This window comes from Pseudonaja textilis, chromosome 1, assembly GCF_049901715.1.
Source record: "Pseudonaja textilis isolate UNSWEBS1 chromosome 1, rPseTex1.2, whole genome shotgun sequence".
In the NCBI taxonomy this organism is placed as follows: Eukaryota; Metazoa; Chordata; class Lepidosauria; order Squamata; family Elapidae; genus Pseudonaja; species Pseudonaja textilis.
Genome location: NC_141990.1, coordinates 239,763,572 through 239,787,548, shown reverse-complemented (window position 1 = coordinate 239,787,548; position 23,977 = coordinate 239,763,572). Strand labels below are relative to the sequence as shown.

The following is a 23,977-nucleotide window of genomic DNA, read 5'->3' as shown; positions in this document are numbered from 1 at the left end:
TCTTTCTCTTTAATTCTTGAAGAATCCAAAGCGTTATTACTATTTTTTCTTTCTTTCTTTCTGAGCACTCTCTCCTCATGTCCTCTGCATGAAGATGGAGTCAAAAACTGGGCATGAGCAGTGGAAAGGGGGCTGGACTAAACTTTGATTGACTCTGTCTTTAAGCAAGGAAGCAGGAGATAGCCCATGCTTTGGATTCTCTGATCCATACAACTGAGAATGGACTCATTTTTTCATCTAAGGAACAGACATCCTATAACTCTTAGCAGATTATTTATGTGAGACACAGAAGATAATGCTGGTGAGATGACTACATCTGAAATAATATACCTTCTGCTTATAAAGAGAATTCAAATGCATTTTATACTAAGTTTGTTTGTTTTTTACAAAAACATGCAAATTTTACGTATGACTATGACCCTTTCTGTATATAAAACAATCAAAGAATAAACTCAATGAATAATAAAATGGAAAGAGAAAGGAAGAAAATCTATTTTTTTTAAAGAAACGAAATTAAAATGCATTTCTATGCATTCGCAATTCAAGGTTTACCTTATAACTCGGACAAGTTCATGAAAAGCTTGATCTACATTGAGCCGTATTTTTGCTGAAGCTTCCATATAGGTTACTTTCAACTGCCGTGCTAATTGCTGACCTTCCTCCTGTGTTACCTGAGAACATAAAGAAAAGATATGCTGTATGTAACAGCAAACACCAATGCGTTTGGGTAACCAGAGTACCTAATTCAGGCTCTGTCCTAACCATGAAACAAATTCTTATGCTGGCATGCAATTTCTCCCATCAACTGTGATTAAATCATCTTGATCAGTAAAAAGGCATTTTAATTTGAGCCCACAAGAGACTAAGCAAAGATAAAGAGTGTCAACCAATGAAGCTTAATAGCCAATTTGTTGTAAGAAATTAGGCTATATAAGTGCGTACGTAACAGCCTTCTATATCAATGACTACACTAATAATGAACATGGTGATGTGATAATGGACATGGTAACGTACGAATTGACATAGTGTTCACGGGGAGAGGAGAGCAAGTGATTGTCATGTGCATCATGTACAAATTATGTACTGTATATCATCCACCATACATTGCATGGCATTTGCATAACATTTTCATGGCACCTGGGACATCACTTCAACAAGGCATCCATGATGCTGGCTGTTGATGGGGAAAGGGGAATAACAGTATCCCCACTAAGTGCCAGCTACTTTCACTCACAGGAAGAGACTACTCTTCTTCATCCATATTGCTAAATGACTTCCTCTTTTACATGCTATTTGTTTCAAAATAACTTCTCTCTTTAGTTATATTCTACTAAATCAATTTTCTGAAAGGGTTATTATCATTACTACTACGAATGAAAAACAATCCTCACTCTAATGCTATGAGTAATTGTTGGTATCGGAAATGCTGGAAACATAACTGGAAAGAGACTCATGCTTTAATAATGATGTCATGATCATTGTCTCATCGCTTAGATATTGTCCTGAATAACATTCAAATGGCAATTGCTCAGAGAAGAAGTTGATTTAATGCAGAAATGCTTTCATAAATTAGGAAAAATGACTTCCTATCTAAATATTTAAGTATGAAACCTCTAAACTGCAGAGTAAGACCACCCAATCTATTTTGGACCAGAATGTAGTTGCTAAAAGTTGACAACAACTTGATGGCAAATAATTAATCCATCAAGAAGGTAACCTCCTTTAAAAAAAAATAGAGCAGTACCTCTTCAGAGTTGCAAATGGAAGCATTCTATCTAGCGATGTCAAGAACTGAACCCATTGCCATATATTCTTCTATAGTAGTATTCTATAGTAAAAAAACAACAACAACCACATTTATTTGGCATTTTGTTCCTACCAAATTCTTACCTGTCTCTGATGGTCCAGATCAGCTTTATTTCCAACTAGAATCATAGGGAACTCATCACGATCTTTTACTCTAAGAATTTGTCTTTGAAATTTATAAATTTCTTCAAAACTGGGAAATAAGGGAAGAAAAAATGTTAGGAACTATCCAAGCTAGTAGTTCTGTCATCTCACAATCCTTAACAGAGTAACAGAGTTGGAAGGGACCTTGGAGGTCTTCTAGTCCAACCCTCTGCTTAGGCAACCATTTCAGACAAATGGTTCTCCAATCTCTTCTTTAAAACTACCAATGTTGGAGCATTTGCAACTTCTGGAGGCAAGTAGTTCCACTGATTAATTGTTCTAACTGTCAGGAAATTTCTCCTTAGTACTAGGTTGCTTCTCTCCTTGATTATTTGCATCCATTGTTTCTTGTCCTGCCCTGAAACACTTTTTTTGTGATGATAAAGCTATACTCAAGAAAACTAAATCCACTATTTTCTTGATTGAACTGAGTTAGTCAGACATTTCTATGGATTTTTGAAGAAAAAATAATTCACTGTGTTGAAAACCAGGACCAAATACTCCTAAGTAATCTGTGTAGGTTTATTCTAGCCACAGTAGATATGATAGATCTCATACAGAATTCAATTACCTTCCTCTATCTGTGACTGAAAAGACAAGCAGAAAGCCTTCCCCAGTCCTCATATATTGTTCCCGCATGGCTCCAAATTCTTCTTGGCCTGCTGTATCTAGAACTAAAGAAGACTAGTTAGTTTTCCTACCTAAAAAACTTTCTTTACAACCTCCAAGCATTAACTGTAGTTTAAATTTGTTTTTAAACACTAAGGGCATATTCTCTTAAACTAAAGATGCCCGTTCCCATGCCTTTCTGTTATACACTCCAATGCTTCTTTTAAACTTTGTCTCCAGATTAACTGCAATATTGAAAATCAACAAAGAGGAAACTTCAAACAGTCAAATGTTGGGAGGTACAATAGGCGATGTTTCCCTGACATACCACACATACTTTATTTAATGTTTAAAAATTAACTCTAACATGACTTTGAGGGAAAGCAAACACGATGTTTTCTCCATCCTATATTACTGTTCTCTAATTCTATACACGGGTGATAGTGTGAAGACTATAGAAAATCATTGTTGAGAAGAAATGGAATTAATATGCTCCTCCTTCCATGGATATAGAGGCTTTACATGCTTATATAAACTCAAGAGAGGAACAATTAAAGAAGTGAATACAAATAATGAAAATGGATCTGGTTCTTAAATAAACATTCCACACCCAATCAAATTCTATAGAGGGACAAAATGAATAAGAAACTTACTATCTAATCTTGCTGCCCTTTCATCTATTACACATTGCTTTGTGTAGGAATCTTCAATTGTGGGATCATAATCTGTAACGAAGTACGACTGCAGAAAAAAGAAGAAGAAGAAACAAGCACATTAAACCCCCAAGTTATTGTGAAACCATCAACCAATCCACCAGCATGACTCCAATCCTGAAGGAGAAAAGAAAAACACTGCCATACAATCCTTCATGCCCCCAGTCCACTGAGCTGAATATCAAAAGAATACCATGTTCAAGTGTATCAAAAGCCATTGAGAAGTCTCAAGGATGAATTTACTAGTGTCTGGATTCTTCACATGAGCCCATCCTGGAAGCTAATGGAACTAACAGGTAGTTTTTTTCCAACAGCCCAAATGACTTTTTCTGCTTCATCAAGATTAAAAAGGAAGGCCTACAGGGAAGTCTTATCCAGTGTCCACCTGAATGCCATTAGAGACATTTATGAGACCGAGATTTGTAATTGTTCAGTCTGTGCCTTGTGCGATAGAGGGGCAGCATCTTTTTATACAGAGATTGGGGGAGTGATGGGGGTATATTGGCATGGCTGCCATAATGCCTGAAAAGAATACACTTTCCATCCAAGCCATAGGCTATGTCAGAAGTGTATTTTAGTGAAGGTTCATATATGTGTGTGTTTGTGTGTATCTCTCTCTCTCTCTATCTCTCTCTCTATCTCTCTATCTATCTATCATCTATCATCCATCTATTCCTGCCTGCCTATCTATCTATCTATCTATCTATCTATCTATCTATCTATCTATCTATCTATCCATCCATCCATCCATCCATCCATCCATCCATCTATCGTATTCAGCTTTGTTCGGGTATTTTCCATGTCATTATAGTTGTGCTTTTAAAGTTGTAGCGACGTTTCGGCAGAATCTCATCTGCCAACATCAGGCTTGTGTATTGTGTTCATCTACATATATATACACTGTAAATACATACACACATACACATTGCAAACAGAGTAACTAGATTCTGCTATGAATCCTTATAACTATCATCCAATCTCTTTTAACCAACTGCAGTTTAATTCTGCATCCAGTGAGGTGGAGTGGAAGTGTTTCCAGTTTTAATAAATTAGAATAAATTAATACAATGCCACACAACTGGAATTAAATGTTATAGCAAATTATTTTTTTTTTCTTTTTACATGACTACACTTAAAAAGCTGATGGGCAGACACGCTATACCCTAAGGAGGGCGAGATTAGGATCAAGGGCGAGATTAGGCTGCAGCACTTCTAAAAGTAAAACAAGATTAGGGCAGGAAATGTGCTAGCTTTAATTTTCATTCATTAAATATAATTAAATGAATATAATTAATGAAATATGGTGTGCTTCTTCTTCAAAAAGCATTGTTAACTTTCCTATTCTTTCTCATTAAAAATTACAATTTGGTGGCAGTTTTTCAAGGCTCTCGGACTACACTCAGTACTTCTGGATGCTTTTGTGAGTCACCGAGGCCTCACACCATGTGTTCCTACTAGATTTAGTAATCCTTAGTTTATTTGGCCCTTTTTGTTAGTTGAAATCATAAAAGTATGTGCAATTAAGCTGTTTATACTGTATTATTTACTAATACTCCATAAAATGCAAACATTGCCACAAGTTTTAAACTCAGAATCAACCCCAGATTCAGCATGCTTAGACTCTTTTCCCCAGCTGTTTTAATTCAAAAGTTAAAATGTTTGTCACATAAAAGCCAATTTGATGGCCACCTACAATCTTCTATTCCACAGTTTCAAAGAACGTACTGCAAGGTATTCCAAGAGAAAAACTTCAAAAGATAACCTGCTTCCTGCCTCAGACTCTTAACCTAGGTTTTAAAGAAGCAATCTGCAGAATGTTGCTTAGCAACAGCTTCCAAATTCTTGAGGGAACACCATCCCTTTATGCCACCCATATATACTGAACAAGAAAAGATGGTTCCAAAACATGCATTGGTATAACACAAAAGTTGTTTTTATTTTTGGCTGCCGGTGTGAAAGTCCTTTAGAGGCCAGCAAGACAAATGCATCTGTGGACTTCCCCCTAATTCATGCTCAGGGGACTTTCAACCAAAACCAAACAAAAGCAAGTTCTGAATTATTTGAGGTAATAGCTCAAATGATATTTAAGAGGTGTGTATATTTAAGAGGTGTATCCATTCAGTAACCACAACACAGAGACCCATGGAAACAACTGCTAAAATATGATCAGCTATCTTTTGAATTACTTGGAAAAATTAAATACTTCCCATCTCCAGCACAGAACACTTCTTATTCTTAACTACTTCCACTACTCTGGAAGTATAATACAGATCCCGAAAAGGTGAAACAACAACTGGCCATCTAAAAATAAGCATTCCTGGCAAAAGTGAAAAAAAAATGAATAAAAGTCATTTTTACAGCAATTTTAGTAAAGAAAATGTCCTCTCGTATCAGGAACAGTCCTAGTGTATGACTCCATAAATAACAAATAAGTTCTAATGAGTCATTGAAATAAAATGATTTGACTAAACCCAGAAGAACAGATGTTGAATTAATCAGAGAATTAACTCAGAATTTGAGTTATTACTCAGGGACTTTCCTAACCCTGGCTAGTTGCCAAATAGCTCTCCACTCACCCATCCACCAAGCCATGTTCCAAAAAAGTATTATTTTGATAATATCTAAGGGCATTATTCTATATTTACTCTCCAAACTGAGCCCAGAAGAAAACAAAATACTTTCGTTACTATTCTTGACAATCTGTTTTCCTCAACTCTCAAATTCTTATGCTTCTGGGAGTTTTCCCCATGCTGCTTACCTGATCCTGCTAAATTTTAGTTTGTGCTTGTTTCTGTAATTGTGGCAAAAATTATTCTTGTTAATTTTTCTCCTTCCAGCCTGTAGTAGGAAAAAAACTATTGGGTACAAGATGGATTTTTTTTTCTTGTTTCATTTTATTTCTTGGTCTCATTATAAAACAATTTGAGATATTTCTATGGATTGGCTGTGCTAGTTGTTTCTGCATGAATTTGTGTGCATTTGTTCCACAGACATCCTTCCATAGGTACTATAGTCAGCTGACACTTTTCAAAAGGGGACCATCACACACACATACACACACATACATTATATTTAATGTTTTCTATTAGATAACTTTTAGATAAATTCCTGATCCATGCCTTGTTTTTGAACTTTAGCTTGAAAGTAGGTTTTGGCTTTCAACTCAAAAGAGAAACTTAAAAGAGAAAAGGTCTTTGATCATAGCATCTGTTGACAACTCCTGAATTCAAACAAGTCTCTTCTGGGTTTGGGGAGCAACTGAGGGAGCATCCACACACAGTCACAGAAAGATACACAGCTGCTTTAAAAAGATGTTGACATCTGCTACATGACTACCCTACGCCTATTAAAGAACCACTTTTCTTTCAAACCTGGTTGTGGCAGAGCCTTAGGTTTAAATACAGGCTATTTTCTGTTCATTTTTGTACACTTAGTAATTTTGGATAGTCAATGGCACATTCAACGTACAAAAGGAGTGACCGTAATCTTCCCACAAGCACTGGTGAGAATCAGCCACAGTCATTGCTTTACAATAGCTATTGCTTTCTTTAATCATTCTGAAAAAGAAAGGTTTTTTTTTTTTTTAGTTTCCAAATAAGTAAGCTAAGTAATTCTTATAAACCAAAATAATTTTCTTTGACATCTTTGAGGACATTTATTCTTGCATGTGATCAAAACAGGTCTATATAAATCAATCAGTAGGAAATATTTGCAGCAGGTCAAAAGTAACAGTTGATATTTCTTTATTTTTTGTGTTTGGGGATAAAGTTGGAGATTCTCTCTCTCATTAAAGTGTGTTTTCAGTATCAGTTATCTTTGGTACCCAGTTTAACTAGTCAGTTTCGTTAGTTGTGAAAATAATGTAGAAATAAGAATTACTTGTTTGTTTAGTCAAATTAATTTGCTGCCCATTTAGCAGTTCAGGTATCACTGAGCAGCATACATCAAAATAAAACAACATGTAATAAGTTATAAATATAAAATGGGTTAAAATTACAAAAATTAAACCAAAGGATTTGGAGGGGAGAATTGGGATACCTTCTCTACAACCTCTAGCCAGTAACTTCTCCTTCAAGACCCCATGCCAGCTGGCATAGCCAGATTTTAAGAGCTTTTTTGAAGGCTTAAAAGAGTGGGGGCAAATCTTCTCTCGTATGGCAAGATTTTCCAAACAGCAGGAACCATGGAAGAGAAGGCTCTTTTCCTGCATTCTACCAGCTGAAACTTCTTGGCTGATGAGATCCACAGTAAGCCTTTTCTGTCTTAATGAGCGGAGCAGACCAATCCCATTGGGGAAAGACAATTCTGCAGATATTTCAATTATACCTCTAATGTAACAAAGTAGGACTATTATCATGTTTAAATCACAATGTCTTTACGCTGTAATTATTCCTTACACTAATCATACTACATCTTCCATGCAGCATACCTCATTGTGCATTACATGCCAATATTAAAGATCTGGCTATCATTTGATTCTGCAGCGTATTCTCACCAATGCACCTGGAAAAGAAGTGGGGTGATATGACTGTCATATGTTGAACCTTCTAAAGTTTCTGAAAATTTTCAAAGGCAGTTCTAAACAGAACTACAATCAGTTCTGTTTAGACTACTAGATTTATGTTTCTTTAAAAGAGGAAGGATCTGAGTAGCAAGCCAAGGACTTATGGGTTATTGTTGCCATTGGAACATCTTGGATTCATAGGTTTTACTGAACCACACAACAGAACTTCAAAAGGATTTAATTCACCCTTAATTCAGCCTAATATAATCCTTAATTCAGCCTAATTACATTATTATATTGCATACAAAACCTCCCAATTTATTAGAAGTGCATCTCCCTGAAAGTCAAGTCCAAGGTGGATCAGGCTAATATGGAACAGATTTTATCACTGGTGGACCAAATAAGTTGAAATCCAGGCTTCCACAAAATTACATTCTTGGTGTGTTCAGAGGGCAGTCTATCAAACTATTTCTCCAAAACTGACACTACTGCAGATATATCACCAAATAGTAAGGGAAATTGCTTATATAAAATACTTTAGTGGAAAGGACAGGATAGGAAACTACTGGCTTCATGTACTGATAGGATAATTCTCAATCAGAGCGGCTTTTCTAATCTGACCATTGTTGGTGACAGTGTTTGGAAAGAGTTGAGGAACACTGAAAGAAAAATGCTTTGTTTCATAGTTTGTTCAGTTGGGGCATGACATCTCAGGCAGTGAAAAGGGCAAATTAAAAAGAAGTTTTTAAGCAAGCATAGGCAGACATTGTGTGTTGTACGTTGTCATTGAAGAAAATGGATGCCCGTCATTCCCCTTGTATTGCAACACAAATAGTTATATCCTTTATAACAACTCAAACTATTTGAATTTTTCCCAGTCTAAACAACAACAGGGTGAACTTTCACTTTTCTAAACTTCATTCCTGATCTGGATTTCAAGTCAGATCTTTGCAAGCTTTGTTAGGTTCTTTACAAATTACAATGAAAACTCCAAATTACAATGAAAATTACAATGCTCCAAATTACAATGAAAACAGACTGGATAATTTCTACACACCCATTTTCCATCTATATTTATTTCTTTTCCACTATTTAAAGAAAAGGAAATTCTGGTCCTCTCCATATATCTAAAAAAAATCTGAAAGATGAGGAACATTCCAACAAACACATTTTATTGAGAAACATTACCTTTGTGAGGTAGGCTCATTTTATCAGATGTCACAGCTCATGAATTATCGTGCTTTCTTAATAAAATGTGTGTTAAAAAAAAGGTGCTACCAGATTCTTCCTGATTTTTGCCACCACAGACCAGCATGATTCTCCTATGATGTCCATGATGCATCCAAGTACATTTGTTCAAAGTGAGAATAGCTTTAAAGCTTAACAAATGTGGCTTAATTTATTAAATGGCTGTAATGAATTATTTTAAACCTATAAAATTGTCATTTATAAATGGACTTGAACCTGACTTTAGCCTTTTTTCAAGTTACAGTTTTATTTGAAGCTCATATCCCCCATTTCATCTTGAGAGATTCCCAGAACAGATCACATAATAACAAAAATCAGACATCCCTTGCTCTTCAGGCTTAGAATCCAAGTGCATGACCTCAAAGAACAAGAAATGAACTTGGCTACTAGTTTTATATTCTGGAGGACTGGTCCCAGAAAGTCCACCTATTATATATTTTCCTTGTGAAAAGGTTCTGTAGCCCCTTCCCTAACAGCTATGGGGCCCAGGGAGCTCCACATAGAACGTCTACTCTCTCCAAACCAATACACTGCAGTACCACTGAAGTAGAATATACTGTATACACAATTTTTTTAAGCAAAAGGAGATGCTGCATTTTGTTTGTCATCCCTGCAGTAGATGAGGGTAGCAAAGAAGAGATACTGATACTATATACTCCTACAATGCAGTAATTGGATGCAAAGGGGCGTTGGCTTACCCGAACGCCTTTTCTCAGCATGATGATGAGGAATCCACACACGGGAGTTGATTCACGCCTTTCTGCCCAGAGACTGAGTCATTAATCCTTGCCACGCCTCTCCGCCCATAGTCAGGATCCCAGTGACAATGAAGGCGCAGTGACCTGATGATCTTTGTGGTATTGGCTCAGTCTCCCACCTGGACGTTGGACCAGATGGTCACCAGGGTGGGAGAGGATTGTCATGATAAGAAAAGGCGTTCAGGTAAGCCAACGCCCCTTCTCCAGCATGCCGACTGGAGAATCCACACATGTGGGACATACTAAAGCCAGCTGTCCCTATGGGCAGGAAGTGGTCTGGTCCTGTGATCCTCCATCTGTATGTACATGTTGTAGCACCCTTCTACCAAAGGCCACCTCTGTCAAGGCGAAAGAGTCCAGTTTATAGTGCCTTACAAAGGGAAGCAGGGATGACCATGTCACCGCCCTGCAGTTATCCTCGATTGAAGCCTGCATCACCTACACATCTGTGCTAGCTGCACTTCTCGTTGAGTGGGCAGTTACTTGTCTGGGTACAGGAAGACCTTGAATTTCATAGGCCTTGGCTCTACAAGCTCTTATCCAGCGGCCTATGGTCAATTATATGAACTTGGTACGTGAAAAATGCAAAGGTCCAGGTCTGCGTACCATGACCATCTGGGCCAATGGGGAGCGATGAGTAGATTTCCACTCTTTCTTGAAGGATCTTCCATATCATCCCCAGAATGAGGGGGAAAGGAGGGAAGATATATAATAGGCTCTTGGGCCATGGGTTGTGAGGGATGTTGACACCCTCTGCTGTCAGAGTCAGAAATCTGGAGAAAAATCTCAGCAGTTGCGAGTTTGCCAGGGTGGCGAACAAGTCCGGCACAGGATGGCTAAATCTCTGGGACAGTTCCCTGAAGAGGTCCGGATGCAAGAGCCACTCGGAATGGTCCACCTTGTTCCTGCTCAGGTAGTCCGCCTGCACATTTGTCACTCCCAAGATGTGCTCCACCTTGTTGGATAACAGGTGAGCCTCTGCCCAGTGTCCCAATTGCTCTGCTTCATGCATGAGAGACCTGGAATGGGTCCCGCTTTGTTGGTTGACATGCATTTTGGCAGCCATGTTGTCCGTCAGTATTAATACATGCTGTCCTGATACAGTGTTCTGGAACTGAAGTACGGCCAGATGAATTGCTCAGAGCTCCAACCAGTTTATTTTTTTTTTAGGTCCGGCTGGGACCATTGACCTTGAGCCAGCTGGGACCGGAGATGCCCCCCCCTACCCGAAGAGGCTGACACCCAAGGTCAAAGTCAGGCAGCTGGACTCCTTGAACAGGGTTCCCTTGGTCATTGCTGGAGAAACCCACTATCTGAGGGACCTGAGTGTTTCTAATGGTACTCGAACCCTGATATTGGAGGTACTGTTTCCTACTCTCTGGAATGGTAACAGAAACCATTGCAGGGTTCTGGAGTGTAGCCTGGCCTAGGGAACCATTGCTATACATGACACCATTTTTCCTAATAGTTGGGAAAGCACTGCCAAGGGAACGACTCGTTCTGCTCAGATATGGTTCACCAAGGACTTAATGCTGTCCTGGTGCTCCTGGGACAGGTACACCTCGCACAACCTCACTATCACCCTCTGGTGACCATGCCATTTGAGTTGCAGGCAAGGTTTGAATTAACAGCTATTGAGGGCAGGAAAAGGCAGTTGACTGGGGGGAGGGGGAAGTACCTCTCTTGTTCAGCCTGCCTTTCTGCTCTGGAAAACTGTTTTTTCCAGGGCTTTTTATCTTCTATTGGCATCCTTTTCCTCAGCCCTAGGAGGCTTCCATGAGTAAATGGCTTTCGCCTTGATTTTATCTGCTGCATCCTTGTTTGCAGATCTAGCCTTCCTGGAACTCTGTTTGGATTTTTGGAACATTGAGGCTCCACGCTATCTGTTGAGCGATCAGCCATATTAGCAGCTTAAGGCTTTGATAACACTGTCCCTGAGAGGAGAGGCTAATTGCTCAATCCTCCTAACCACATTAATTTTCGGGCAGTCTGCAGCCCAGATCCCTTCCTTTCTTCTGGGCTGCTAGTGGTGGCAGCAAGACCAGATCCCTGGAGTAGCCTGCACACTCACCCACACAGTCGCAGCGAAAATGACGTCCTCCGACTCTGACGATCAGCTGTGGAGAGGTGCGGCTGCAATCGGCTTTGCCAGAGTTATCCGGTTGAGCCCGAATTGCACTTTCTGCATGTTGCTGCAGATGACGGCTTAAGTTCTTGGGAAGCACACACACACACACCCAGTGGCGAGAATTAGCTTCTAGAGCTCTCCCCTGTACCATAGCCTTAATGAGGCTTGTATTGGTGGTTCGGGGAAGCCGTGCACTAATGGACAATTGGAAACTGGAGACTGCAGAGCTTCACCAGAAGCCTGTCTTTCAGTCCCCTGCAAACCTGATTGCTGCTTTTTGAAGAATCCACATGCCTGTAGCTTATGTCTTCGGCTAAACACGGAGGCAATCTTTACCCCGTCTCTGTAGAGCCAAGACTGAGTCATCACTGGGGTCCTGATCGTGGGCAGAGAGGCGTGGCAAAGATTGAGGACTCAGTCTCTGGGCAGAAAGGCATGAATCAACCCAAGTGTGTGGATTCTCCAATCGGCATGCTGGAGAATAGAGTGTTTAAAAAGCTGTATCAGAAGATTACCAGTGCAAAATAAAGTTGTGATCTATTTTTTTGACATTACTTAGAAAATGATTTTTTCAGAAATGCAGACATGACATTTCAGAAATGCAGATCTTTGAAAAGCAAAACCAAGTTGAAGTAGGAAATTAAATGCGGCTGCTCTCAGAGGTTAGAATGAAGCAATTATAGGAACAGAGGTCAGATGCTTGGAATAGTGTTAAGACTGTACACCACAGTGTCAAAACCAAGCTTTTCCTTTTGACATATAAAAAACAAAACTTACTACAAAAACATGCTTATTAACACTGACTTGTCTTCTGGTCACAATTGACAATCATAAAATTGAACAAAGAGGCTCATACCCCCTGGTTTTTACCTCAGTCCCAAGCCTGGTTTTAGTCGTTAAAACCAACTATCATATTAACTAAACTCTTGCGAATCACAAACCTAGTATTTTCTTGCAGAAGCCTATTAATTGACACACAGAAATCATATTAGGTATATGAATTTCTCTTTCTAGTCTACAATGAACTACATTTCTCACTAACTTCCACACTTCCAAAGGAGCCTGTGAGATTTAATCCAACACGTTTGGATGCCTCAAGGTTTGAAAGATTGGCAACCTCAGCAAAAGTTGTGTTTTTAGAGTTAGTAAACTCACAAGCTGTCTGGCCACTCTAAAACAGGCATAGGAATGGGCATTGGTAGAAGTTACCATGAATGCCCTTTCTATCTATGCTGCGAGAGAGCCCAGGATGGGTTGACTCCTTCCTATGATGTCATTTAGCTGAGTTTGTACTAAGATATAAAAGACAGCCCCCGGGATAGACCCCAGCTTTGGCGAAGATACTTGAGAGACTGAAAGGTGTCTCTGAAAGCACAAAATGAATACAGAAATATGTCTTACCCTCTCCGGAGGAATCAAGGGAGAGGCTGGGCTCTCTCGCAGCATAGATAGAAAGGGCATTCACAGTAACTTCTACCAACGCCCATTTTCCTCCATGCTGCATCGAGAGCCCAGGATGGGACATACCAAAGCTTGCGTGTCCACGGGCGGGTCTTCGTCCGGCTCATCACACCAACTGTGGAACCATGCGTTGAAGCACCCATCTGCCAAAGGCTGCAGTCACCGAGGCAAAGGCATCCAGATGCTAGTGTCTGATGAAAGGGGACGGGGATGTCCACGTGACCACACGACAGATCTCTTCCAAGGATGCTTGGGTCGCCCAGGCAGCAGAAGTGGCCGCGCTTCTAGTAGAGTACGCTGTCAGACCTCGGGGAACTGGAAGGGCTGCAGCTTTGTAGGCCTGCTCAATGTAAGTCCAGACCCACCCGCTAATAGTAGGAGAAGAGGCCTTGTGCCCCAAGTGAGAAGGGAAAAAGGAAACAAACATGGCTTCCGACTTCCTGAGGGAGGAAGTGCGCTTAATGTATATTCTTAGAGCCCTTCTTATGTCTAACGTGTGCCACTGCCACTCTAAGTCATGGTGTGGGAGGGGGCAGAAGTCAGGCAACACAATGTCCTGGGACCTATGAAACCAAGTGTTAATCTTCGGAATAAATGAGCGGTCCAGACGGAGAACAACCCTACCATCGTGAATGGAACAAAGGTCCTGTCTGATGGAAAGAGCAGCAAGCTCGGAAACCCATCTGGCTGAAATGATGGAAACGAGGAACACTACTTTCAGAGTTCTAAGGGGTTCAAAGGGGGGCTTTGTAAGGGCATTAAGGACCACATGAAGGTCCCAGGAAGGATATCTGTGAACCACCGGTGGGTGCAGGTTGGAAGCCCCTTTCAAAAACCTCCTGACTGAAGGGTGATGGGATAAGGAAGGAAGCGAACCCCATGAAAGAACTGAGGAGAAGGCCGCAACCTGCCTGCATAAGGTGTTGGGGGCCAAACCTTTCTCCAGACCATGCTGAAGGAATCTAAGAACTTCTGCCAACTGGGCTGTAGCACCTAAGGCACCATCGGGAAAAGGCCTTCCAAGTGGCATCATAGATGCGCCTTGTAGAAGGTTTGCGAGACTCCAGGATAGTGAGGATGACCCTTTCTGGAAGATCAGCCTCCTCTAGCCGCTGCTGCTCAAGTGCCACACGGTCAGCTTGAGCCACTGGAGCTCTGGGTGGAGCAGAGCCCCCTGGTGAAGGGAGATTAGATGGGCTGGGATCCTCCAAGGAGAAGCCATCGATAGATTGACCAGTTCTGCAAACCAGGGTCTCCTTGGCCAATAGGGTTCCAGGAGGAGGAGGTCCACTCATTCCTCCAACATCTTCCGAATTACTGCTGGAATGATGGGAAGTGGGGGAAAGGTGTAGAGATCTTTGAGCCATCTGCACCAAAGAGCATTGGTCCCCTCCGCTCCCTGGCAAAGAATCTGGTGACTTGGGTGTTTTGAGGAGTGGAGAAGAGATCCACCTCCGGTGTTCCGAATCTGAGGGAAAGGTCCCTGAATAGAGACGGAAGTATGGACCATTCTGCCTGGTCGACTAGGCTCCTGCTGAGCCAGTCGGCCTGGGAGTTGTCGACCCCGGAGATGGGGTCTGCTGAGATTGACAACAGGTGTTTCTCTGCCCATAACCCCAACCGTAGAGTCTCTCTCATGAGGGCTTTGGACCTTGTCCCCCCTTGCTGGTTGACATGAGCCTTTGCGGCCATGTTGTCCATAAGGAGTAGAACATGAGAGCCGGTCACTGAATGCCTGAAATGCTTGAGAGCCAGAAAAATGGCTCTGAGCTCTAGCCAATTTATGGGAAGGGTCTGCTCTGACCTGGACCAAACGCCATGAGCTATCTGGCCCTGCATATAGGAACCCCAACCCAGGAGGCTGGCATTGATGGTTATCACTAGCCTGTCTGGGTCCCTGAACAGGAGTCCCTTCCAGATTGATGGGGAATGCCACCAATGGAGAGATCTCCAGATTTGTTGCAGGTGCGGGACCTTGATGGATGAGTGGCTGGTTCCTGTCATTGGTAGGGAAGCAGGAACCATTGGAGCAATCAAGAGAGGAGCTGAACAGGAGAGAGAGCCCTGCTCTCCTGGAAGAGCAGCTGCCCAGATCCCTGGAAGTTGCTTGAAGCGAGGAAAAAGTACTGAAGATCGCTGGTGATTGCTATCTAACAGAACGCTTTCAGAGACACAGCTACTGACTGAAAGGAGCTGAGTCAAAATCTGGGGTCTCTCCCGGGGGCTGGCTTTTATATCTTAGTACAGATTCAGCTAAATGACATCACAGGAAGGAGTCAACCCATCCTGGGCTCTCGATGCTGCATGGAGGAGAATGCCTTAATATTCTTTAATATTCCAAAGCCAGCTCAAAATCATAGGATTTCTAATTCTGAATTTTTTTCGAAGCTGGCTTGCTGATTGCTACTAAACTTAGTTTCATATAGAAAGGAGGGCAAGTGAGCAGCCACCAATTTCAAGGAAATAATGTTGATCTACTATAACAATTATGACTAGAGATGTCTTACTTCAATTAATCATCACTCATGTTTTAACTACTTCAAAAAAGACCCAAATATGCTTGTAAACAGCAATAAGCCTTGTTAGCTTTGCTTCGATGTATTAAGCACCCTCTGAGCAGAAAATGGGAATGTAAACTGATATACATAAAATAAACTAGGCTTTTGCTTTGTGTTCCCAGAAATATTCAGAACTAGGAAAAACATCATCTATCCGTACCTCCTGTTTCTCTAACCAAATATAGAATAGACAAAGCTAACTCCAGCTAATTAATAGATGGTAGAAGGTAATAGAAGTATATGTTAGAAAAGTTACTTAGCATCAGTGCTTAATTTTTTGGGTGGGCGGGGAAGAGAATGGAGATTTATTTTGTATTTAGAAAGATGAACAGAGGACCACATTAGGTAACATTTTTGAGCTTGACTCCTCAACTGAGGCCAAGTTAGATGCAACATGTATGAAACATACAATAAAGTTCCCTTTGGATATTGAGTCTTTTACGCAGAAGAAAGAAAAGAAAAATAAGTATGACTGCTAAAGATAACAAAATGCCATGGATATCATGAATAGATATACAGGCAAAAGAACGACTTTTTAAATTTTTATTTATGGTCACAGACCAGCATTAAGAAGAGAAAAGGTACAGACTTATCCTCAACTTACATCCCTCTTAATCTAGATAGCTAAGTTACAAACATGTTTAACATCACATGAGCTTGATAATAAGTCTCCTACCAAAGACAGTGAACAGAAGCTTAGTATATGTGTTATATATTTGGTATAGAATAGTCTGGAATTAATGACCTTACTTTTTTTTGGAGAAGCTAAATACTATACTTATTTTATTTAGTTCAATCTACAAAGACATCTCCACCTTTTATCCAATGAAAACAAAAAGAACTGATTAATAAAATTTCTTATACCCTATCATCCATTATAATATTGCCCTACATTAATCCCCAATTTTACAATAACATCTAAATCATCTAATCATTGTGTTATATATACGTATATTCCTGGTATATCAAAAACTCCCAAACAACTCTTAAGTGGTTAACAATAATTTTAAAAACCAAAAAAAGCAAGAAAAAAATTGGCAGCCAAAATTAAAAACAATTACACTCCCCCTCCAACAAAACTGCCCACCCCATTAAAACAGAACTATGTCAAATATTTCACCAAACTAATTCACAGGTTGCAATGGATAGTCCAATCCCCAACCCCCCCAAATGCAGCCTTCATCCCTGCAGTCTTCTGGGTCTTACAAAAGGAGACCAGGGCTTGGCGGGGTGGGGGTGGGGGGGAGTGTCAATTCTAAAAGCAAAAAGAGAAAGTTCGGGTCAGGGTGACATCCCAGAAAAACTATTACTATGAGTTTTCAAAGATGACGATGATGATTGCGCTCTCAAAAATACGTAATTGGAAGACCATAACTTACAGGCAGATACAGGGAGATAGATAACAAAATCCTAAGCCCTGAAAGGCTTCATTTATCAAAGCTATCTGCTAATGATGACAAATAACAGCCAGTGAAGTTTGTTATATGGTTTCACAGTACCAAAACTAGTGAACAATCCTGAGATTTTCAAGAATCTTCAAATCAGCTCCACATAAACAGATGGTCTTTGTTTAGTGACCATAACTGGGACCAGCAACTCAATCCTTAAGCAAAGTGGTCACTAGATGAAACCAAAAGTATGACTTATTAGAGTTTTTTCTCTGCTTTATAGACCTGCAAAAGTTGTAAATGCAAGGACAGGTCATAAAATTATTTCTTCATCACTGTCATAACTGCAAACAGTCACTAAACAAGTCACTAAATGAGGACTACTTGTAATACATTACAGCATGGGCGTCAAACTTGCTACGTGACATTGCCGTCACATGACATTTTGTGACATTTTTTCCATTCACAGAATTGGGGTGGGCATGGCCTGCGTGTGATGCATCCACCAGTTTGACACCCCTGCATTACAATAACCAAGAGAGTACAGGAGCATGAACTACTACAGATAAGCTTTCTCTCTCACTTGGGAAACAGTTGTACTCATAGTAACTAGCTAGTGGCAATTGGAAACAAGCATCATATGGTCCTGGAATCCAGCCAGCAAGGACAAAGCAGAATCGGGGCATATCCACAGATCAAGCACCAAGTTTGAGGGCTACTTGTAATGATTTAGGTCTGGGCCTTTTTCATGGTACAATCCCAGTCAGCATGGCCACAGGAGTTGTATTCCAATATATCCAGAAGTCCACAAGTATACAAATCAGCATTCAAAGTACATTCTATTTTTTTATTTTAAAAAAATCTAAGTTTGATTTATAGCTGGGAAAGGGGACATAGCTGGAGTGAAGAACCATCGTCCTTAGCCATTTATTTTACAAATCAACATTTAAAATGGCTCCTTCCTTCTACTTAACAAAGCTATAGATAAAATAAACATGTCATTTTTGTTGTGAAACTTTTGTTCAACAATTCGAAGCACTTTTCTTTCAGTAATTACTTACAATCGTACCACAGTTAGCCTCAATGGAATTTCAGGAATGCCAGTCCAAATGAGAGTCTATTCTGATGGGCAGCTGGGAACCACATTTTTTAAATAGTTGGGTAGGCATAAAGTTAGACTGATGAGAGGGAAAGTGAAGAAATATAATGTTACTAATAGCTAAATTTGGAGAAGACATCTGCTCTTACTCCATTGTTTTTTCAAGGCACTTGCCTTTTCTATCTTCATTTCTGTATCCCTTTTTTGTCATTCCTTCCATTTCTGTCCACTGTCATTTTCAAATTCTTCCCCGCCCCGTGATCTCATTTCTGATAATTTATTCTGATAGTGCTGTTGCCAAAAGTCTCCATTTGTCAGCACAAGTCTGGGAGGAAGGGTGGTGGAAGAACACAGATTGGTCAAAATACGATCAATGCAGTATGAAGCGTAAGTTTCTTTTGCAGGGCTCACAAGTAACTTAATTAAAATATATATTTAGCCACCATTTGCCAAGCATGTTTTTTAACTAAAAACAAATCAGATTATCTTTGGAACAAATACTGATTTCCCATAGAAACCAAGATTTTTTTTTCTGTCTAAGAATTTTATAATGAAAATGAAAGAAGAGTTAACAAAGGGATGATCTTTAAATTATAGAAGGAACTTGCAAAGCTACAAAGTTTCTATATCCCATATTAAAATTTAAAAATGCATATGTGATGGTCATGTGACTAAACTTCAAAGATATTCAAAGGATATATACCAAAGCATTCAGAAAAATAGTTAAACGTAAAACTTGAAATAAAAAAAAAATCCCAAAAGATTTTTGTTTGTAATACTTTTCATTTATGCTACATGAAATTATCACAATATACTAAGATATATGTTTACAATGGTACGAACAAATTTGGCACCACTGAAGAATATTCAGCAATATACCCATAACAGGAGTTTAAGCAAATTTAAGCCGATATGGGACACTTATATACAAGACATAACATAGCAAGGTGAATTAGACTTTTAGAATACATTTATTTAGGAAAATAGTGAAGAGATTAATTAAAAATATAAAATGAAATTATTTTACAATGTAAGTAATAAACATTCAATATTTAATGTTCAAGTCTAGCATAAATTCTTAGTACCTAATGGGAGAAGGGTAGGGGAGAATTTGTCCCAAAAGTATATAAAGTTTGTACTTTTTTGTCTTGATATTCGAATCTCTATTTTTGGAATTTATATTATTGTGCAATTTCTAGTTAAACTAATGCAGCAATTATAAAGCAAAAGAAAAACAAAAAACCCATGTCGTATAGATTATTGTCTCCTTTTCTTAAAAGCAGCTAAGCTGTTAGCAATTGAGAGAAAGTGCTTTCAGAACTGGACATGCATCAACAATTTTATCCTTTTTATCCTAAAGCTCATATGTTTGAAATTAGGTTTTGGGTGTATTTTGGCATAATTTCATCTTCCCAGAGGGATTGGTCAGCTATATTAAGGAATGGATTTTCTCCAAGATCTAAATAAAGTGTTTCCTTTTAACTCCAAGGTGCTTATTTAACAAAATATTCCCTCTGCATAAATGAAATTAGGACCAATATAATCTGGAATTGGGGTTTCAGACTAATTCTCATAACACATATTATCCATCAACAACATTAATTTAACACTAGGAACATTAGAAAAGGTAATTAACATTATACACAGGACACTCAGAGTTGGAATTATCTGAATGGTAAGCTGGACAGCCCTGGGTTGAATGCCATTAAGATACCCTTAAATCCTAATTTCTTTCTTTTCCAATAAACAAAGCAAAGGCATTGCTTTAGTTTTTATCCAAAAAATACAGAAAATAATCCATTCAAATATTCTCTGATTTTTAAGCCTTATAAATCTAGCATGCATTACCATCACTGTTTTGAAATTTTAAAAGCTTTTACTAGATAAATATTGCTGCTCTACTTGTTAGATGCTGTTTAAAGATAGTTCAGTATTTTATTTACAGAGGAAATGCAAAGAAAGAAAAGGAGGCAAAAAATTAGTTCTAGATCTTGCATTATTCCAAAAGTTTCCATATTCTAACAACCCAGCACAAAATATTTCTATTAGGAGGTGCATTCATTCTAAGAGTTTTGTAACTGGTACCATCAGGCAAAACAGCCCTGAAATAATGGCTGCTTTGGGCAGAAATCCCAGATTCCATATTATTCACCATTTGATAAAGAAATGTAGCCATGTCCAAAAGAAAGTTAGACAATGAGAAGAACTGCTGAATCAGACCCCAGACCTACAAAACCTTAAACCTTGTTTCCCACAATGATCAAACATGTATCTATGGCAAATCTACCAGCAATTGTCTTATTTTTATTTCCAGCAACTAGTAGTATTAAGAAGCACTTTGCCTCAGATAAAGTACAACTGCATTTCACACCTGCTAATGTTTACCATTTAAACATTCTTGCCACCTGTGGTTTTTATTTTATTATTTATTTATCATATTTATATGGTTGCCCATCTCACAAGAGCATGACTCATGTGGCACTCAATGGTGAATTAAAAAGAAAAGCCAATCCATGTATAAAAGAAGCCATCATTAAAAATGAGAAAAGCTATTTTAAAAAGCACATGAGCAGAAAAGCCTCAGCAAGGGAGCTATCACAGGATGTCTCTGATCCCCTGGGATCTCTAGCCAGGTTTTGAGGGACTTGCAAAATGTTGAAAGGGATGGAGCTAACCTCACTTCTGGGGGAGAAGATTCCATAATGCAGGTGCAGAGAAAGCCTTATCTCCTGGGACTATCCAAATACAATTCCCCAATAGACAAGACTTACAGCATGTCTTCTCTACCAGATCTGGTGGACAAGCTAAATGGGGAGAGGTGGTCCTTCAGACAACCCAGATCCCAGGCTGAAAGAGCTTTAAGATCAAAACCAGCACCTTGAGTTGGACCCACAAGCACAATGACAATCAATGCACCTCATCGAGATTTAATATGTGCCACTCCTGAGCACATATAACTGCCTGTGTCACTACATCAGCTCAAGCTGATGCAGCTCAAGCTAGAAGTCCAAACAGGAGGTAACTAGAGTGACAGTGAGCATCACTCCAAACCAAAAATTGCCGCAACTGGTGCACTACACAAAGCTGTGTGAAGACCTTCTTAGCTGTGATTACTACATGCGCTTCAATCAGCAATCATGAATCTAGAATGATGCAATTTTGCATACTAGATTCTGTCTTGGGCAATGGCACCCTATCCAATACCAATTGTGACATGTTTCTAGAACTGGAAGGTCTCAAAACTCAAAGCTATTCAGTTTGCCAGGGTTCAGCTAAGCCTGTTGTTCCCCCTCCAGAACCACAGAGCCTCCAGGCACCAGGATAAGACATTCACAGCAATGCTTAATTCGTCAGGTATTGAAAGCTGCAGAATGACATCCCCCTAACCCCCCCTCAACCTTAACCCTAACCCTTTGCCAGAAATCATCCAAAAGTGCAACCAATGCCATTTCCATCCAAGTCTGAATCCTAATGAAAAAGATCCACTTCATCCAAAGTCCTTTGAAACTATTGTGAAATCATCTTTTCAATATACCTTCCATAAAAAGGGTATATCAGATTCTGGACAAAAATTACCTAGTATACTGGGGGTCTAGTGTGAGCTTCTTGAGGGAGGAAGTGAATCAAAGCTTCTTTAAGAGGGGAAGGAACAACCCCATTACTCAAGAAGGAATTAACCATCACCAGAGCCCACTCGCATGATAACCCTCAGGCTGTTTTAATAAGTCAGACGGGACATGAATCTAAAGAGCAGGTTGTCAAGCCCGAAATTGACATATGCATAGTCATTTTAGTTCGCCTTATTATATATTCATTTTCTTTCTTTCTCTTTGCTGGTTATGGAGGGAAGGGGTTCGGGCTTGCCACATTCCTAAGGTGGGAGGAGTGGAGATAGAGAGAATTGTTTAAACTAGGTGGTTCTCCTTCCTGTGGGATTGAAAGCTGACCCTGCTGAGACCTGGAGGTGGAGATTGATGACACCAGGCAACGTTGATTTACTTCTATTGGGGAATGTGACTTTTAGGGGTTGTTTCTAACTTCCAATATTATGTGGTGTAATTCCGGGTTGTGTCAGATCCGGAATTATAACAGACTTTGCCAATTTGATGCTTTCCTAAATAAAAGAAATCGTTATGGAAGGTGGACTTTGCTCTTTTCTTTTTAAATGGATTTCATCACTTGGAAACCTGATACAGGTGACTGAACTCACAGCTCCAAGGACCCTATCCACTTTCTCAGGTGCAACAATTTTAATCTGTTCCCAGATATGGTAATAGAGCAAGACTCCTCCCTAGGCACCTCCAATGGGTCCACAACAAGGTTGGCACCCCTCTGAAGATAAATCTGACTGACATTGTCTGACAGACTTTGTCTTCACATATCCCTGCAAGAGGGCTTGTATCACCTAGAACAGGGCAGCTATCTGTGGACACAATAAGCAGAAAGGCAATGATGCTTTGTCACACTGTCATTAGATAGCCTTAATGATGGCTCTAGCTCATGTTCATCCATTGTAAAGTGCCAATAATGTTCTAGATATCTCTTTTCTCTCTTCATCTTTCTCAACCCTTCCAAAAACCACAGGAAGTGCTGAGGTCCTCAAGAAGAGAGAGATTGCATGGGTGTGATCTAAGCCAAAAGGACTCCATCCCCTTATTTCAAATAGCAATCAGGGCTTTGGCAGACCATGCAGCAGACCAGCAGAAATGATCCCCATCTCCCTGTGGAACCAATTAGGGTTTATTAGTCACCAGAGACAATCCTTTATACTTGCCAGTGGCAGACAATCTAATAGGTCCAGACTCCCTCAGTAGATAATGGCACAGGTAATCAGAGCATAATTTGACACCAAAACCTCCCCCAATTTCAGATCAGGTTGTCACTGCTTCAGAAGGGAATACCAAATTTGGAGTGTGACCACCATCCCATTGTCAGTTCTGGATGATCTGGAATAGTCCCATGAACATCATGGTGGCCATGAACTCCTGAGCCATCTCAGACCACACTCTAGAGAAAGGAATTGAAGCCTCCCACAACCATATGTCTGGGGAAATCCATCATAAATGGCATCAAGAAGCTCAGACAGGGAAGTTGCTGTGAAGCAGTGAGGCTGCACATGCTCAGTGAGGTAAGTTTGCCTGCAGCTCGCGTGCAGGCACAAATGGCTCTACATGCCACCTGTTGCACGCATGCCATAGGTTCGCCCTCATGGGCCGACTCCCACTCTCCCACCTAATTTCCCCTACTATGCCTTTAATACTTTGTCCCAGAACATAGAACAGAATACAGAATAACAGAGTTGGAAGCAGGAGACCTTACACCATTCTAGGCAAGTAGCTGTCCGGTCTCTTCTTAAAAGCCTCCACTGATGGAGCACCTAGAACTCCTGAAGGCAAGCTATACCACTGGTTAATTGTTTTCATTGTTAGGAAATTTCTCCTTAGTTCTAAGTCTGGAGTGTCAAACTCAATTTCACTGAGGGTTGCATCAGGATTGTGGTTGACTTTGGGGGCTGGTGTGGGTGTGGTGGGTGTGACCAACTCCCACTGCTGCTGTGCTCG

The 23,977-nt window shown here is 40.0% G+C and overlaps 1 protein-coding gene across 1 annotated transcript in view; it reads right to left on the bottom strand.

Moving 5' to 3' along the window:
- The window catches only part of RRAS2 (RAS related 2), a 66,515-nt gene that overhangs the window by 23,953 nt on the left and 18,585 nt on the right, over positions 1 to 23,977 (bottom strand). The window contains exons 2-5 of the mRNA XM_026706486.2: positions 3,213 to 3,300; positions 2,522 to 2,624; positions 1,891 to 1,999; positions 553 to 671 (exon numbers count right to left, since the gene is read on the bottom strand). Coding sequence (XP_026562271.1) covers positions 553 to 671; positions 1,891 to 1,999; positions 2,522 to 2,624; positions 3,213 to 3,300 — 419 coding nt within the window. The remainder of the gene's footprint in view (positions 1 to 552; positions 672 to 1,890; positions 2,000 to 2,521; positions 2,625 to 3,212; positions 3,301 to 23,977) is intronic.